The 17,779-nt window shown below is 40.8% G+C and overlaps 1 protein-coding gene across 1 annotated transcript; it reads right to left on the reverse strand.

Annotated features, from left to right (window-relative positions):
* Positions 1-1,957: 1,957 nt before the first annotated feature.
* LOC134673154 (beta-1,3-galactosyltransferase 2-like) lies at positions 1,958-5,712 on the reverse strand. Its single transcript, XM_063531097.1, has 3 exons — positions 5,465-5,712; positions 5,090-5,237; positions 1,958-2,583 (listed from the first exon to the last, which is right to left on the reverse strand). Exons 1-3 carry the CDS (start codon positions 5,640-5,642, stop codon positions 1,986-1,988), a joined length of 924 nt encoding a protein of 307 aa, XP_063387167.1. The 5' UTR covers positions 5,643-5,712; the 3' UTR covers positions 1,958-1,985.
* Between the last annotated feature and the right edge of the window lie 12,067 nt (positions 5,713-17,779).

Genomic DNA, 17,779 nt, shown 5'->3' on the forward strand with positions numbered 1-17,779 from the left:
AATATATTAACATAGGTATATAATATGATCAACGGTTTGGAAAAACAGCTGCATATGACAGTTAAAATAAAAAAACCGATCATTCTAGTAGAACCTACTTATTTATTGTATAAGTTTGACACTTAACGATAAAATACTTCTTTAAGAAAGGAGGTGTCAATTCGTAGTGCTACAGTATTTATTTTAAAGTTAAACAGATAAAATGTTGATGCTTAGTTACCATTGAAATAACAACTGCTTAGCAACTGGTGGCACCCTGGCTGCTGACGTACGTGATTGGCAGTGCGTGTAGGTATTAATGATAGCAGCTTGAATTTGATTGCTTAGTTACCACTGACTTTTTAACCGTTATTGTCATTGTGATTAAATAAGGGTGTATGTGTTAAAGAAAAACTCAGAAGTTAAGGTATTTGTGACGAACTGAAAGCCTACGTGAAAATGACATCTTAGATGTCCTTATTTTTGTGACGATTGAAGTGTATATGTTTTCTTGGACACCTTGCCTGCTCAGGTATATCTGCTGCTGACTGTACCTACTACATAGTTTAATAAAACCCAAATAATGTGAATAATAATATAAGTATAAAACAATAAATATCGGGGAGAAAACATATAAAAACTCAAAAATACGCGTTTTCCCAGATATGAGGCCAGATATGAAATTTGCTATATGGGGGTTTTCGGGGGCGATCTACCTATGTAGATCGCCCCCGAAAACCCCCATATAGCAAATTTCATCGATATCGTTAGAGCCGTTTCTGAGATCCCCGATATAAATATATACTCGGAGCTGGAGGAGGGCAAGCGAAAGCATGGCGGGCAACTTCTCAGGTATAAGGATGTGCTTAAGCGCCACATGAAGACCTGTAACTGTTGACCCGCTTCTGTGGGAGAAGCAGGCAGCCGACCGCCCTGTATGGAGATCTTTCGTCTTTAAGCAAACGAATGACTTTGAATCCCGTCGACTTGTGGAACTCGATATCAGACGGGATGAGCTGAAGGCCCGCCCACCAGCGGCTATTAGGTATAATTACGTCAATGGTGTGCTTTCCTGCCTGGTGGCCTAGCGGTAAGAGCGTGCGACTTTCAATCCGAAGGTCGCGGGTTCAAACCCCGGCTCGTACCAATGAGTTTTTCGGAACTTATGTACGAAATATCATTTGATTTCCAGTCGCTTTTCGGTGAAGGCAAACATCGTGAGGAAACCGGACTAATCCCAATAAGGCCTAGTTTCCCCTCTGGGTTGGAAGGTCAGATGGCAGTCGCTTTCGGAAAAACTAGTGCCTACGTCAAATCGTGGGATTAGTTGCCAAGCGGACCCCAGGCTCCCATGAGCCGTGGCAAAATGCCGGGATAACGCCAGGACGAAGACGAAGAAGAAGGTGTGCTTTCCTGCCCGTCATGCGCACGGGTCTTCGCAAATAAAATCGGCTACGCGAGCCACATGCGAGCACACGAACGTATACAACAACCTCGGAGTAATTAACAATGGAGCCGCCATTAACAGGCGTTCCCCTCTGTCGAAAATAGGCGGCCAATGGTCAACCATATGTATGAACTGACGTTTATCTGACATGACGTACCTATACATTTGATGTGCCCCTCCCCCGCAAAAAACGGCAGACTATTTTGTACCGAAAATTTTAGACATGGCGTCTCCTTTGTTAATTACTCCGAGACAACAACGGAGCTGAAACAGTCGCCGTGGTCGAAACCGGCCGGGAGAGTATTATTATTATTTTTTATATATAAGCCTATCAAAAGACCGGGATTTATAGGCCCGTGAAATCCAAAATAAATAAAAAAACAAGAATTGCTCGTTTAAAGGTATTATATAAGTAATAGTAATAATGTCGCAATAATTAACTTGTCAACTGAATGCATTTATTTTTCTTCTAACGACTGACCGAACTTAAAAAATTTCAACTATACTATTCTGCTTTCTGCTACCGCCGCGTTCGCGTATTAGGCTCATAAGCAACTCATCAGGTTCTTTTAGCTAAATTGGCAATTACATAAGATTGGTTAAATGCTTCTATACCCCAAACCTCTCTGTTTGTCTGAATCATTATGTTTAGTCCATACTCAAACCAGAATTCATCGGGCATTTGAATCATTCTGATGTTTAGAGCGCCAATCAAAATGCCTGTTACCAGAACGTCGTCCACCCAAAAGTATGGATGGTACATGGCTTCATTTATTAGTTTTGTTGCTACTGTAGGGGTAGTTACGTAATACCAGCCTGACACGTATGTCGGATATTCCGTATTTGGATATTCTTCGAAAGACACATACCATCTATTCGTATTATCTCGTTTAGGTTCTGTATTATTTAGCATGTAGCCCATAATAAAATCATCGTCGTCTATAGTTCTTAATAAAATGTTTAATATTTTTTCGAAACGAAATACAGTGTCATCATCAACTTTGAGTATGTAGGACGCATCAGGGCATTTCGTTGTGACCCATTGTAAGCCCATTAAATGTTTAATTGTCAAGTTACGGTAGCTTTCTGTAAATGCGCCTTGGAGGATATCGTGGAATTTTTGGTTTTCCTCTTCTATTAGACTTTGGGTAATGTTCCTGAAAATATATGGTTTATTGATATTATCTGGAATGGGGTTGCGGCCGGTAGAAATATTTTATAGATGGCGCCAGCATAGGTAGACTAGTCGGGAAAGCCGACTATCCGGCCACATTTGTAGTCGGCGATTAGTCGGCGACTAGTCGGCAAAAATGGCCGATTAGTCGGCACCTTATTAGTGAAAGAAAAACAGAAAAAAGAAGCCAACAGTCAATATTTACCATATGTTTTATGTCTATTTTACCAAAATACGTATTCAGGGTGTGAAAACTTTTGTTCATATAATTGACCGTTTGATCGTTATCGTATGGTGGTAGGCTGGTGTTTTCCTCTACAGGTCGATCTCAACTGATTCTCGTGTAATTTCATGGCCAAGTTCTATACTTAAAGGATTTTATTATAATTCAGTTTTTGTTTTTTTTAATGGAGGAACCATGGGGAACTATTAATGTTATTGCAAAATTTAGAGACTTATAAACAGGGCACGTTGCTCGAAAAGACGCTGACCCCAGGGGATAGGTTCTTAACTGGCGACTACGTACGAGAAATAGAGCCTTGGAAATACCTCCTACAAGTTGTACCTACTGACGGTCTGCTCAGGATCGCAAAATAAAAGAAAGACAGAAATAGAACGAGGATTCTTGTGATAGGTCTTTGAACATGTAGAGAACACCTTTTAGCCAAGCTAATATATAAATAGCGCAACCTAAAGAGCAAAACTATTGTTTTTCACCTGAACTTATACGAAACTAATGATCTGGCCGACTAGCCGACTAGTCGGCCGACTAATCGGCCATTCGAGCGCCGATTAGTCGGCTAGTCGGCTAGTCGGCCAAATCAATAGTCGGTACATCACTAGTAGATACCCATTTTACTTATCAATCCTGCGCTAAGGCGCCATCTATAAAAACCTTTTACAGTTTCCAATTAGTTCACCCTTTGAATACCAAAAAAATCCTATAGGAGTGTTTTATTGTGACCGTATCGAGCGTTCTAGCGTTCGCTGTCCATGCTGTTATAGTTTTAGGTAAGTTTTCAGAGTTTTGTAGATTTTTTCTCTTGTTAACAGTGCCGGATTTAGACATTTGCCGCCCATAGGCTATGCCGATTTTGCCGCCCCTATCCGCCTCGCTTATAGGTTTTTTAAAGTGCTTTCCTGCCAGATGCGTTTTATTTTATAGTACAACACACCATAGCCATATTAAAATGCATATAAGGTGATGTCACAAATGTCACATTCTATATAGATACAGATTTATATGGGCCGTTTTTGTCACTCAATGACGATGCAACCTCTTTATATTTGCCTGATCTGATCGGTGACCGGTGGGTACCGCTGGGTTTTGGCCATTGAGAATCAAGGTGAGGCATTGGCAGTCAGGCTGGATATAGCTAAGGAGTTCGGTCTGGTCTGGCATTGAGTCTGCTAGAAAGACTATCCCATACAAATGGATCGCCGATTTTTTATCCGGTAGACGCATATGAGCCGTATAGTAGACGGAAGCTGCTCCGATAGCGTGGACATTACCGCTGGCGTTCTACTAAGTAGGTTCTGTGCTATCATTCAATAAAAGGTAGTTAGTTAAACGAAAACGCGAGCGTAGCGAGCGCGAAATTTTTTCGAGAAAATAGTACGTAGGTACATTTTTAGGGTTCCCTACTTCAAAAGGAAAAATACGGAACCCATAATACCACTAAGATACAAGAATCGACGGCCATCCCAAATTTACAATGTAGTCAGATGGGTCACAAATAATGTAGGTACTTAAATGAAAACGCGAGCGTAGCGAGCGCGAAATTTTTTCGAGAAAATGGTAGGTACATTTTTAGGGTTCCGTACTTCCGTACTTCAAAAAGGTCTTGACATGACAGAGGGCGGCAAAATCGACAAATTATGCTTGTTATTTAAATTTTACAAATAAATTCTGGTCTACCCTATCTGAACAGCACATGAAATATTTTTTTGACCCAAATTTGCCGCCCCCTAAAATCTGCCGCCCTAGGCTTCAGCCTACTCAGCCTAGTGGTAAATCCGGCACTGCTTGTTAACCTTATCGCCGCCATTGACTTGATATAAAGTCAGTAAATTTCGTGCCCCACACAGGAACACACCACGACTCGAACTCGAACATATCAAATGTTGTTTATACGTGTTTGACATAGCGTTGATGACACATTATTAGGTACCTACTTCATGACGTGGCGAAAAGGTTAAAATAATATACATTATAAGGTACCTACTGATCTTCTTCTTAGTCGGTTCCTCAAGGCTGAGGGTCGTGACCATCAGGAGTGCAGTTCTTCACCACCGCTCTCCAAACCCCCCTGTCTTGGGCCAGCTGTATTGACCCCTGGATGTTGACCTACTGATAGCAGTATATAATACCTAGGTGTATATTTTTCTCACAGATATTTTTTTTTACTACATGTGCATGTATTTCTAGCTACGTGAAAATTATAGGAAAATCTTCTCAATCACGGCATGCAGCCGTCAAATATGCTTACTTTACTTTAGGTGGAATTTCCGCCAATAAAAAAATTCTCGCGGCATGCAATGACTCCAGCTTTTCTTGTGGCATGCCTCTGCGGAACATATTTCGAAGCTCAAAATTACCGACATACGACGTCACTATTATGATTACAAATGGGCTTTCTGAAACATATTAAATATAAAGTTAAACAAATAAAACCCAACCCCCTTTTCATCCCCTAAGGGGTGAGTTCTGGGATAAAGGGTGGATACTATGTCCATCCCCGGGACTACTATCGGTATACCAAATTTCAACTAAATCGGTTCAGCGGTTTAAGCCTGAAAAGGTAACGACAGACACACTTTCCCATTTATAATATTAGATAGTATGGAGATGGATGGATTCTTACTTTGACAAAATCTTTCGGAAGGCGATATTACATAATCTTTTATAAACCGATATTCCATTGGATTGTGAAGTATTCTTCTTTTTGTCACTCTTTTCATTTCTAAACTCGTATAAATCCAAAAACTTAAATATAAACTGATTGTTAAAACTATCGCGATTTTCTTTAACTTTCTCTGCATTTTAGAACAATATTTAGGAAGTGATTGACTTTTATTTACCTACTTATTTACTCAATAAAAAGTAATATCTAAAATATTACATAGTTTATTACAACAAATTTATATACTACAATGATGTAGGATGTGTCATATGAAGTATGAAGTGTAGTGTGTGCCTACATAAGTTGCTCTATGGTACTAGAAAAAAAAACATTACAAATATTAGTCAGACCAAGGAAAGTCTGCAGTGATTTTGATAGCCCACGCTATATTGGTTTTGGTTTTATTGCTCCATCATAAGTTGTGTGTATTTTCGTGTGCGAAAGAGGGGCCGTGTGCGTTGGAGGGTCTGCCATCTTGTGACCTGAACCCGAACCATAAACTATACATTGACACTTCACGCAAGTGCTGCCCTCTACAGTTCACGTACTTTTTCTTAGTGCACTGTATTAGGTTCTGCCATCTTGTGGGCTACATGTAAGCTTAAACTTGACTTTTAGGAAGGGGGCTCCTGCCCTGGGGGCTGCTGCCCTCTATAGAGTGTATAGTTCGTGCACGTTTCCTATTGGCGCAGTCGGTAGGATAATTCTAATTATACCAAATTTGCAGTACTCGTATTTTGAGAATTCGTTGCTCCTATTTATCCAGCAGCAGTACCTAGTTATATACTCACCTTGGGTACCTGTTACGCGGTCGATAAAATTTGGGATCAAACATCGAGGGTGTAGCCAAAGAATACAATATTATGCTTCTAGCATTCGCATATGAAACCATCGACTAATAATTTACAATCTTGTTATCCACTTTTATTGAAGAAAACCTACTTAGTTTCAGAAACCCTCACTATTTACCATATGTAACATATATTTTAGCGTAAGAACATGGGCCAAGGCTAGCCTGCCCGTAAGGTTGGGCGGCATGGGCATTCGCAAAATTTCCAGCGTGGTGCTACCTGCTTTCTCGGCTTCGGTACACAGTGCTCAAAACCTTATCGGGAAAATTTAACCCCCCCTCCCTTGGGGTCCTGGAGGTTGCGCACTGTACCGAGGCCAAGAATGTATGGTCACTAACATGAGTAACATGCCCCAACATAGACCCGCCTGTCAGCCCATGTCCGCAAAGGCAGTGGGAGCGAGCCTCTCTGTCATCTTACAAGGAAGATACGGCACTAAGTCCGACAGATCGAGCTTGTCTCATTACGGCAGCGGTGTGGGAGTCAGGTCTGTGGTTGCAGGCACTTCCAACCCCATCAATATTCCGGCTGGCCACATGCCTCACCGGTGCCAATGCGGAGCTGTGGCAGACAACCTAGGCCACCACGGCCTCTCATGCAGCCCTAGTGCTGGAAGGATCCCTCGGCACGCCAGCATCAATGACGTCACCCGCAGAGCCCTCGTCAATGCCAAAGTGCCGGCGGTCCTCGAGCCCAACGGCCTGATCAGGGACGATGGCAAGAGGCCTGACGGAATGACGTTGGTGCTTTGGAGCCTGGGATGCTACTTCCGTGGACACCCTGGCACCGTCCCATATTCCAGCCACCAAAGTTGACGCTGGTGCGGCAGCATCCTCGGCCGAAAGCCTCAATGCGGCGCAATAAGTATGTCAGCCTCGGCAGTTGCTACATATTTGCGGCGTTTGGGATTGACACCCTACGCCGTGGGGGTCCAAAGCGCGCTGTCTCTATAAGGAGTTAGCAAAGCGCCTTAGAGGCTTAGGATAACCAGAGGGCTGGCCTGTATTTCGCTCAGCGGATAAGCATTGGTATCCAGAGGGGCAATGCGGCCAGTCTTCTGGGGCACCCTAGCTACCAAGCGACGCCCAGTAGGTACCTACTTGGGACAATTTATTTATTTATAGTTTTTTTATTATATGTTTCTACCAGTTTCTACTCTACCCATGCAATATGTGTTTTGTTGAAAAATAAAGTATATCCTTTTTAAAACCAAATAATGTGAATAATAATAAAATAATAATGTGATGTAATTTTTGACGATCATGATGAGAAGATAAACATAATTTTGACGAATGTAGCAAATTTATAGTGTGTAGTACCCAAACTTCTCAAGAGATGGCGCCACCTCCGAGATAGAACACGCTAACGATGTGTCGACGTAGAATAGTGACCTCCGAGGTGCAAATTACGATCGATGTCAAATGTTAGGAGCGGATTACTGCTTGGTTGGCTGCATTCAAGCTATTGAACACCTTCCAACATTAATCTTGCAAAAATAGTTATTGTGATCACAGTGCGGTGTCTCTGTCGAAACGCCTGCTGATGTTACAGTAGCTACTTACGTAAAAGTTTGTACTTAGATGGTTAGATAGTATTTCAATATAAGCCGACTGAGATATAACTACGTTGTTTTCGTCCGTGGAGTAACCCTTACTACAGTGGCGTCCAACTCGGGCTCGAACGAACCCAGATACGTGGTTACACGACTTGGAAGGAAGACAACTTATCCAGTGAAAGCTCTCCGGGGGAAAGGCGAAGATAAGATGTCTGTCAACCTAACTCAGGAGCAGTTCCAGCAACTATTGGCCAACATAGGAAGTAGCCGGAAAGGCAGTATGACGTCATGCAAAGCTACTTATAACGGTCGAAAGGATAAGGAGACAGTGGAAGCCTTTCTTACGGCGGTGCAAGTTTTCAAGAAGCTTGAAAATATAACCGATAGTGATGCACTAGCTGGTCTACCTTTAATCCTGCGAGACGAGGCTGCCGTGTGGTGGCAAGGTACCAAGAGCATCGTCAACACATGGGCTAAATTTGAAGAAGCTCTAAGAAACACGTTCGCTCCCAAGAAACCCGTATATGAAATTTATTTGGAAGCTTGCGGAACCAAGCAAGGGCCAGGAGTCTCTACAGACGATTTCGTCACAAAGAAGAGAATGCTGTTCTCCGAACTTCCCAGCGATGAAGTCCTTAATCAGAAGCAACAGCTTAACATAACTTATGGGCTGTTAAACCTTAAAATTAGGGAGAAAGTCCCTATAGAGAAAGTTAAGGACTTTGATGACCTTCTAAAACAGGCACGCAGCGCTGAAGCTTTACTGAAAGAGAAAGCACTGGGGGAAGGGAAGAAAGAAAGCAGCGATAAAACTGCAGAGGCCTCCAAATCAGACAATTCGGCTCCGTCGCGTGCGAAATTTTAATAAAAACTAAGTAAAATAAACAAGGGTATATAAACAGCTGATACCAACAAAGTGACAACTAAACTGACATCTGACGGCTGTCATTGGGACAATCACGTATCTACGCTTCGTTCAGAAACGCTGTTAATAAGTTGCGTTCGGAAACTAGAAAAGATCCATCTTCAACATAGAAAAATACACTTCATAAGAAAAATTGTTTTTTAATTTATAAATAATACCTTGACATAAAAAATGGCTGAAAAATGTCCAAAATGCGACAGATATATCAGGGGCAAAGAAAAATTAACCTGTGCTCACTGCAAACTAACATATCATATAAAATGTACTGTAGTCTCGAAAAATCGATACTATCTAATGACTCCTAAAAATAAATCGAATTGGACTTGCGATTCGTGTCTATCTAAAAGTCCTAAAACCCCAGGAAAAGTCGTATCCACACCAACTCATACACCAGGCCAGATCAATAAAATGGTGGAAACAAAGCAGCAATACAATGTGTCTACAGAAAATTCGTTTGACTCTCTCTCTAATTTAGATGATTCCGAAAGTGCAGGCGAAAAAAGCAGTACATCACCAGCAACAAATGAAGTAAATCGTAGCTGTCCGGGTATTCAATCTCAGCTTCATAACTATGAACTTGATGAATTGAAACTAAAACTAACAACAGCAGAAGTAAAATTAGTGTCAGCTGAAGAGGAAATTGACAGAATTTCTCTGGAGAATTCAGCACTGAAAACTAAAATAAAGGAACTTGAAAACAAAATCAACCAACTAACACACATATGTAAGTCGACAGTTAAAAAGAGGAAACCCATACTTAGGAAAAATATATTTGATGAAAATAGTTTGAATCTAACTGATCCAGATGGAAACATGGGAATGGATAGTGAAATGGGACAAACCCTAACACTGCCAATTACGAACATTGAGAAAACTAATAGGTCAGGCTCCAATGGATTACACACAAAAACCGGTATCGATAAAACACCGACAAGCCTTGAACATATTAGTCAGAAGAACAATACTCAGAACTCTCAGAAATCAGAACGCAAAACACACAACATATTCATCATCGGTGGGAAACAATGTTCCGGCCTGGCGTCACAACTGACTCTTTCAAGACAAGTAGAAAAGTGTAAACAATACAATATATCCGCGTTCACAAAACCAAATGCGGACTCCTGTGAACTACTAAAAATGTGTTATGACTTAGATTTAACCACTTCAGACTATGTAATACTATGTGTTGGCGAGAACGATAATAATCAAATTAAATTTAGCTACGAAATTAGTGCAGCACTAAAACACTTAGAGGAAACAAATGTAATTTTACTAAATATTAACAAAAACAATCATTTGAATGAGCTGAAACTTAATGAAATGCTTAAAATGTTATGTAATTACACCAGTCATTGTAAATTTTTACAAGTTACTCATGCACAAACACTAAATAAGAAGCAATATTTGAAAAGACTTTGTAGTGCAATTAACCTGCATGTAGACTCAATAGATTATAACAATATGTATCTGCCTATGTTCAATCGAAATAGACCTGTTACAAAAAGCTCGGCGGCAGCAGCCTTAAAGCAATATCCTATGCCACACGCAATAGCCAATCCAACGTATAAACGAAAGGGTACAATACCGTATTATTTTTCGGCTATAGGAAAAGTTAAGGGTGAAAAATCTCATAAGCCTACACCCACACCATGTGAGCAAAAGGGAACAATACCGTTCTACTTTCCTATTATACAAAAACGTCAAGGCGCAAACCAACTCAGCTCCACACCAACAAGCAAAAAATGTTTTCGTCCCTAATATAGATGAATATAGGATTTGTATCTCACCATTACATCAAACAGAAAATCCTAAAAAGAAAAATTATTTAAATGATAAATCAAAGGTCTCAATGTTAAACGTATTTCACCAAAATGTTCAAGGCCTAAAATCAAAAATTGGTCAGTTAGAAATTTTAGCAGACGCAAATAATGTCGATGTTTTCTGTTTCTCAGAAACGTTCTTGAAGTCTAATGAGGTATCTATTCTACAACTTGAAAATTATACAATAGCAGCAAATTACTGTCGAACTCGTAAGACTCGAGGAGGTGTATGTATTTATACGAAAACAAACTTAAATTGCATTAACCTACAATGGATTTCAAATATGGCAATGGAATCACATTTTGAAGTTTGTGGAATTTTAATACCAGAACTTAACATCATTGTTGTGTGTGTATATAGAACACCTGATAGTGACCTCGACATCTTTATGAGCAACTTTGAACTACTCTTGGGAAAATTAGTACTGAGATCTCGGACCTTAAAAAGGAAATTAGTTATTGCCGGCGATTTTAACATAAATATCCTCAGCGACGATAAGGCAAAACAAACATTTGTAACGGCTCTAGGTAATTTTAATCTAATATGTACGATTAATGAACCAACTAGAATAACTCCTGGGTCAAAAACTTGCATTGACAACATATTAACCAATTTACATCAATATACTTCTAAAATTATGAATTTGGGTATCTCAGATCATACGGGACAAATAATAGAAATACCTACAAGTTTTAGTTTTGGTGAGAAGTTTTGGTATGTGAGGAAACGTAAAATAGACTATTATCTGGATGTTTTTATGAAATACATAGCTATGGTTAGCTTTGCAGACGTGTATTTGAAAACAGATGCAAATGAGGCATACAAAGTTTTCATTGACAATTTCAGCATGATTTTCGAACTTTGTGTCCCACGGCAAAGAATAAAAATGTCGTACAAAAAAAGGCCAAATTGGAAAACTAAAGGTATACTACAATCCTGTAAGCATAAACGTCAAATACATTGGTCAACACAAAAAAAGAAAATGGGTACTAAACATTTAAATAGCTATTTAAATTACTGCAAGTTACTAAAAAAAGTTATAAAAGCATCTAAAATAATATCCAATGATGAATTTGTAAAAAGTAGTGCAAATAAACCCAAAGCAACCTGGGGTCTAATTAAACAGACGACAAGTTCATATAATTCTATTCCAGATTCAATTGACAAGATAGTTGAAAACGGGATAACTTATACAAATTCAAACGAAATAGTAAATATTTTTAACAAATACTACGTAAATCTAAATAAGATCGATACTTTTCAACTAAATAACTATAAATCTACGTCCAAACGGATTTGTAACAGTATTTTCTTGACTCCTGTTGATTGTCTTGAAATTAAAAAGGTTGTAAATAGCTTAAAAAATAAAAAAAGTTCAGGATACGATGAAGTACCAACACAAATTGTAAAAGCATGTATACATTATATAGTTGAACCTCTCGTGTACATAATAAACTTAACGCTCGAAACTGGATGTTACCCGGATGACTTAAAAAAAGCTATTATAAAACCATTGCACAAGCAGGGCGCAAAAACCGAAATGGGAAACTTTAGGCCAATAGCTTTATTACCAACGTTCAGTAAGATATTTGAAAAGGTCATACATGAACGTCTGACACGGTTCCTATTAAAAAATGATATATTAAACCAATCACAGTTCGGTTTTCAAAAAGGAAAATCAACAACATTAGCCATCTTTTCAATATTTAAAAATATATGGGAGCAAATAAATTCTGGAAACGCCTGCGTTGCCTTAATGCTTGATATGTCAAAAGCGTTCGATTGTGTTGTACATGACATAATGTTACAACAGCTAGAGCATATTGGCATTAGGGGAAATGCCCTAAAATTATTCCAGAGTTACTTGTGTGGTAGAAAGCAGGCTCTACAATTGGATAGATACAACAAGCAAAATAAAACTATAGAGCAATTGTTGTCATGTTATGAGGAAGTAGTTGTTGGCGTACCGCAAGGAAGCGTACTTGGGCCGCTTCTATTCCTTATTTATTTAAATGACTTTCCCACTATAGCGGACAAATTGTGTGTTCTGTTTGCCGACGACGCCACCATATTTTTCTCTTGTGATCGTTCGAATATTACTTTTCAAAGGGATATAAATGTAGCTCTCACGAAAATTATAAATTGGCTTAACCAATTAAATCTTAAATTAAACCTAAATAAAACCAAGCTTATTCAGTTTAGGAACTATGGGACCTCTCCTGTCTGTCTAAGTATATCGGAATCAGGAACCACTATAGAGGAAGTAAGCAGTATAAAATTTCTAGGTGTACACGTTGATTCTCATTTAAATTGGAAGGCTCACATCGAACAAATAAACAAAAAAATATCTAAAAACTGTTACGCACTATCCATACTATCAGAAAATTGCTCTGAAAATATAGTAATTAGTGCCTACTATGGTAACGTGTATCCTCTATTAACCTACGGAGTTATTTTCTGGGGTAATTCTGTGGATGTGAATAAAACATTCATCCTGCAAAAAAGATGCCTAAAAATAATATATCGCATGAATTTTAGAGACTCACTTCGAGACGTTTTCCGAGAGAAACGCTTCCTTACACTGACCGGAATCTACATCCTAGAAGTATGCTTATTTGTAAAAAAACAGCCTAATTATTTTACAGCTCACTCTTCAACTAAGTGCAATGCTAGGACCCAATATAAATATAACATTATACTACCAAAAACAAACACGTCTATATACAAAAAGAGCACTTTTGTAACAGCTATTCGAGTATTTAATCACCTTCCAGCTGATATTAAGGCACTTGAAGACAACCGATTCAGGGTAAGGTTGAAAAACTGGCTATTAGATAAAACATTTTATAGTCTGAAAGAATATTTTGAGCATTAATTGGTATGTAATTATCTTTGCAATGTTATTTAAGTTTAGTTCATAAGTTATTTAAGTATTGCATACCCGAAATGGGTAACTGTTGAAACTAATTGTATCATGATTACCATCCACAAAATTTAATGTACACAGTACTGCAATAAATCATTCTTATTCTTATTCTTATTCTTAAGAAAGCATCTCGATGTAATTTCTGCAAGAAGCTAGGTCATGTCATAGAAGAGTGTAGAAAACGCAAAAAGACAATGGAAGCTGGCAATGGACAAACGGATACTGTCCTGCCAACATCAAGCGATGTGAAGTTCTCCTGTTATGGCTGTGGTGCACCGGGGGTTTATCGCAGTAACTGCAAGATATGCACTAATAAGCCCAGTGACTCGCTTGAGAAAAAGGCCAATTTAGGATTTTGTGCTATAAATATACAGTTAGAGATGCGGTCTCGTCCAATGGTGTTTCTGGAGGTGAATGGCGTTAAAGGTAAAGCCTACGTAGACACTGGAGCTAAGATTAGCGTTGCCTCATTGGAACTATATGGGCTACTAAAAGCACGTGGACAGATTTTCTACGAAGAAATGGCTACAGTGACCTTGGCAGATGGGCTTTCAAGACTGCAAAGAGTATTAGTTTTCGAGGCTGAAGTTGACCTTGGGGATCGTCGTTTACACGCCCCTTTCATCGTCCTACAACAGTCCCATGACAACCGTACGTTGTTAGGAATCGATCTCATGCAAAAGGCTGGCATGATTTTGAATATTGCACAGTTCACGTGGAGCTACATAGATCAACCACACCAGGAGTTTGAACTATACCAAGAGAGATTCATCATGTTCACGCAACCAGACGCGACTGCTCCTAAACCCGCGGTTGCTCCTGAAATCGTATTTTCTTCCAAAACCGCAGTTACTCCTAAAATCGCAGTTGCTCCCGTTGATATGGAACGGGGAAAGAGACCGTTAAGGCAAGCAATAGCTGCTGACGAAGCAGTATCTACAAAGGCTGAAGGGGCCGCATTGCCTCCCAAAATTAACTGCACTCAAGATATGCTTCTCTTCGACGGATATTCACCAAGAACGGAGTACATGATGCGAGATGCCATCAAGAATATTGAGGAAGCTGAGTACAACTTGTCTCCGCACGCGGCCACGCTCTTTGATGATGTGGGTCTATGCGCTATAGATGTATCTACAACCATGGATGAAGTACAAGCAGCACAACTCGACGGTTTGCTTCAAGAGTTCAAAGACATCTTCGAGTCAAATGGCAATCCAGTGAATGACGTGGAACACATAATCGATACGCAGAATCATCTGCCCATATCTGTCCCACCCTATAGGCTGTCCGAACAAAGGAAACAAGTTTTGAAAACTGAAATTGAGAAGATGTTAGCGGATAAAGTGGTCGTACCCTGTACATCTCCGTGGGCCGCGCCAGTTGTAATGGTTCCGAAGCCAAATGGGAAAGTACGAGTCTGTGTAGATTACAGAAGGTTAAATTCCATTACAGTGCCGGACACATACCCGATCCCTTGCATCGACGACCTACTGCATGAAGCAAAGTCTACGGCTTACATGTCAGCTTTAGATTTAAAGGCTGGGTATTGCCAAATACGCGTACGAGACTGTGACCAAGCAAAGACTGCTTTCATAACTCCTTTCGGAATTTACAAGTTTCTGAGGATGCCGTTCGGGCTTCGGAACGCCCCGTCGACTTTTCAGAGGTTAATAGACAGATTCCGTGTTAGCCTAGGCCATATCAAGCTGCTTGCCTACTTAGACGACTTGATCATCTTCTCAACGACATTTGAACAGCATCTGTCTGACTTAAGAGATGTCTTCGCCAAGATGAGGGAGTATAACTTTGTTGTCAACAAAGACAAGTGTCGCTTTGTTTGTACCAGCGTAAAATACTTGGGTCACCTGATTACCCCAGAAGGTCTGCAAGTTGATCCTGAGAAAGTGTCGGCTATTGTAAACCGACCTCCCCCGACCAACGTGAAACATCTGATGTCTTTCCTACAGACCTGTTCCTGGTATCGCCGGTTCATAAGAAACTTTTCTGATATCGCCGAGCCACTTACGAAACTCACCAAAAAGAACGCTGTGTGGACGTGGGGTCCTGAACAAGAGAAAGCATACAAAGAGTTGAAAACTCATCTCACTTCAACCCCAATACTTGGACAAGCAGACTATACCAAAGGTTATACGATTAAGACAGATGCGAGTAATTATGCACTGGGTGCGGTACTGGTACAAGGTGAAAAGGAAGAAGAACACCCGATTGAATACGCGAGTAGACTTCTGACATCGGCAGAACGTAACTATTCGACAACAGAGAAAGAAGCGCTCGCAGTCGTTTGGGCCATCAAGAAGTTCGCAGGTTATATTGAGGGTTCGCCTGTTACAGTTGTCACTGATCATCAGGCCTTACAATGGCTAATGAAACTGAAATCACCCACCGGTAGACTCGCTCGATGGGCCCTACAGCTGCAGGCTCAAGATATCCACGTTAAATACGTCCCAGGACGAATCAATGTTGTCGCAGACACCTTATCAAGGCCACCATGCACGGAGGACACGCAAAATGAGTGCGGCGTGTGTATGGTCACGGTCGATTTGCAACCACGCAGCCCTGCTGAAATAAGGTCTGAACAACTCAAGGATGAGAGACTGGCAAAAATAGTACAAGCACTTGAGGACACCCAAGGCAATGAAAACGCCATATATTGGAGTAGCAAGGGCTACTTGATGAACGACGGCCTTCTATATCGTCATAAATCAGACTCCAATTCGGATGAGGCACAACTAGTTGTACCGGAACATGAATGGGCTAATGTGTTGGCCATCTATCATGATGATCCTAAAGCAGGTCACTATGGTGCTGATAAGACGCTTCAGGCCATATCACGCAGATATTATTGGATTGGCATGCGGAAGTACATTGAGAGCTACGTTAAACTCTGCATCAAGTGCCAACGTTACAAACCTTCTAACTATAAGCCGGCTGGACTCCTACAGACCCATGCACTAAGTCAGCGGTTCGAAGTGATTTCGTTTGACCTCTTTGGGCCATTACCTCCTTCATCTGACGACAAAACCCGGATCTTCATCATCGAAGACATAAACTCGCGTTGGGTAGAACTCTTCGCTCTGGAAGATGCCACCGCGGAAAGATGTGCGATGATTCTAATAAACGAAGTCTTCCTTCGTTACGGGTTTCCTAGAAGGATGATCAGCGACAACGGGCCACAGTTCGTGAGTGCCATCATGCAACAAGTTTCCTTCTGTTTAAAGATCAAGCAGGCCTATACGCCTGTATATCATCCCGAGGCTAACCCCGTAGAAAGAAAGAATCGGGATTTAAAGACACAGTTAGCAATGATTATTGGACAAAACCATAGGGAGTGGCCAGAACACCTCCCAAGCATCAGGTTCGCCATGAACACCGCAGTCTGCAAATCGACGTCCTTCACTCCTGCCTACCTGACTTTCGGGCGACAACTGAGAACGATTGATGACAACTACCATGACTTTCGGCGAATAGTACTCTCGGAAAACTTCATACCAGAGATAACACCGAAGTTGTTGCAATTAGCAGACACCATAGAGAAAACTAGAGAAGTGCAAGAGATAGAAGAAGAAAAGAGGAAAGAGCTGGCAGACCAATCCCGCCAGACTAGGCCAAACTACGTTGAAGGTAACATGGTTATGGTGGCACTACACCCACTAAGTTCCGCCTACAAAGGCATCAGCGCCAAGTTTGCCCCGAAGAGAGACGGTCCGTATCTAATCACCAAACAACATGGACCTTCTTCATATGCTGTCGCAGACCCTTCAAACCCTGAGGTGTGCCTCGGAATCTACCATTCTTCAGCGCTGACACCTTATACAGGCCCAACCAATGAGTTACCTACTCCCGCCCAACCTCTGAGGAAACGAGGTCGACCACGCAAGGCAACCCAGCAAGACCGTCCCATCCGGGGTCGCGGTCGACCGAAGAAACAGTGAGTTACCCTCGCTGGGGCATCTCGGAAACAAATGGGGGGGGATGTAGTACCCAAACTTCTCAAGAGATGGCGCCACCTCCGAGATAGAACACGCTAACGATGTGTCGAAGTAGAATAGTGACCTCCGAGGTGCAAATTACGATCGATGTCAAATGTTAGGAGCGGATTACTGCTTGGTTGGCTGCATTCAAGTTATTGAACACCTTCCAACATTAATCTTGCAAAAATAGTTATTGTGATCACAGT

Source organism: Cydia fagiglandana, chromosome 18, assembly GCF_963556715.1.
Source record: "Cydia fagiglandana chromosome 18, ilCydFagi1.1, whole genome shotgun sequence".
NCBI classification, from domain to species: domain Eukaryota; kingdom Metazoa; phylum Arthropoda; class Insecta; order Lepidoptera; family Tortricidae; genus Cydia; species Cydia fagiglandana.

Coding starts and splice junctions, on each gene's coding strand:
- LOC134673154 (XM_063531097.1), bottom strand. CDS start 5,642: ATGCAGAGAAAGTTAAAGAAAATCGCGATAGTTTTAACAATCAGTTTA. Junction 5,238..5,464: donor TTCCGAAAGATTTTGTCAAA/GTAAGAATCCAT, acceptor AATATGTTTCAG/AAAGCCCATTTGTAATCATA. Junction 2,584..5,089: donor GAAATTCCACCTAAAGTAAA/GTAAGCATATTT, acceptor ATATATTTTCAG/GAACATTACCCAAAGTCTAA.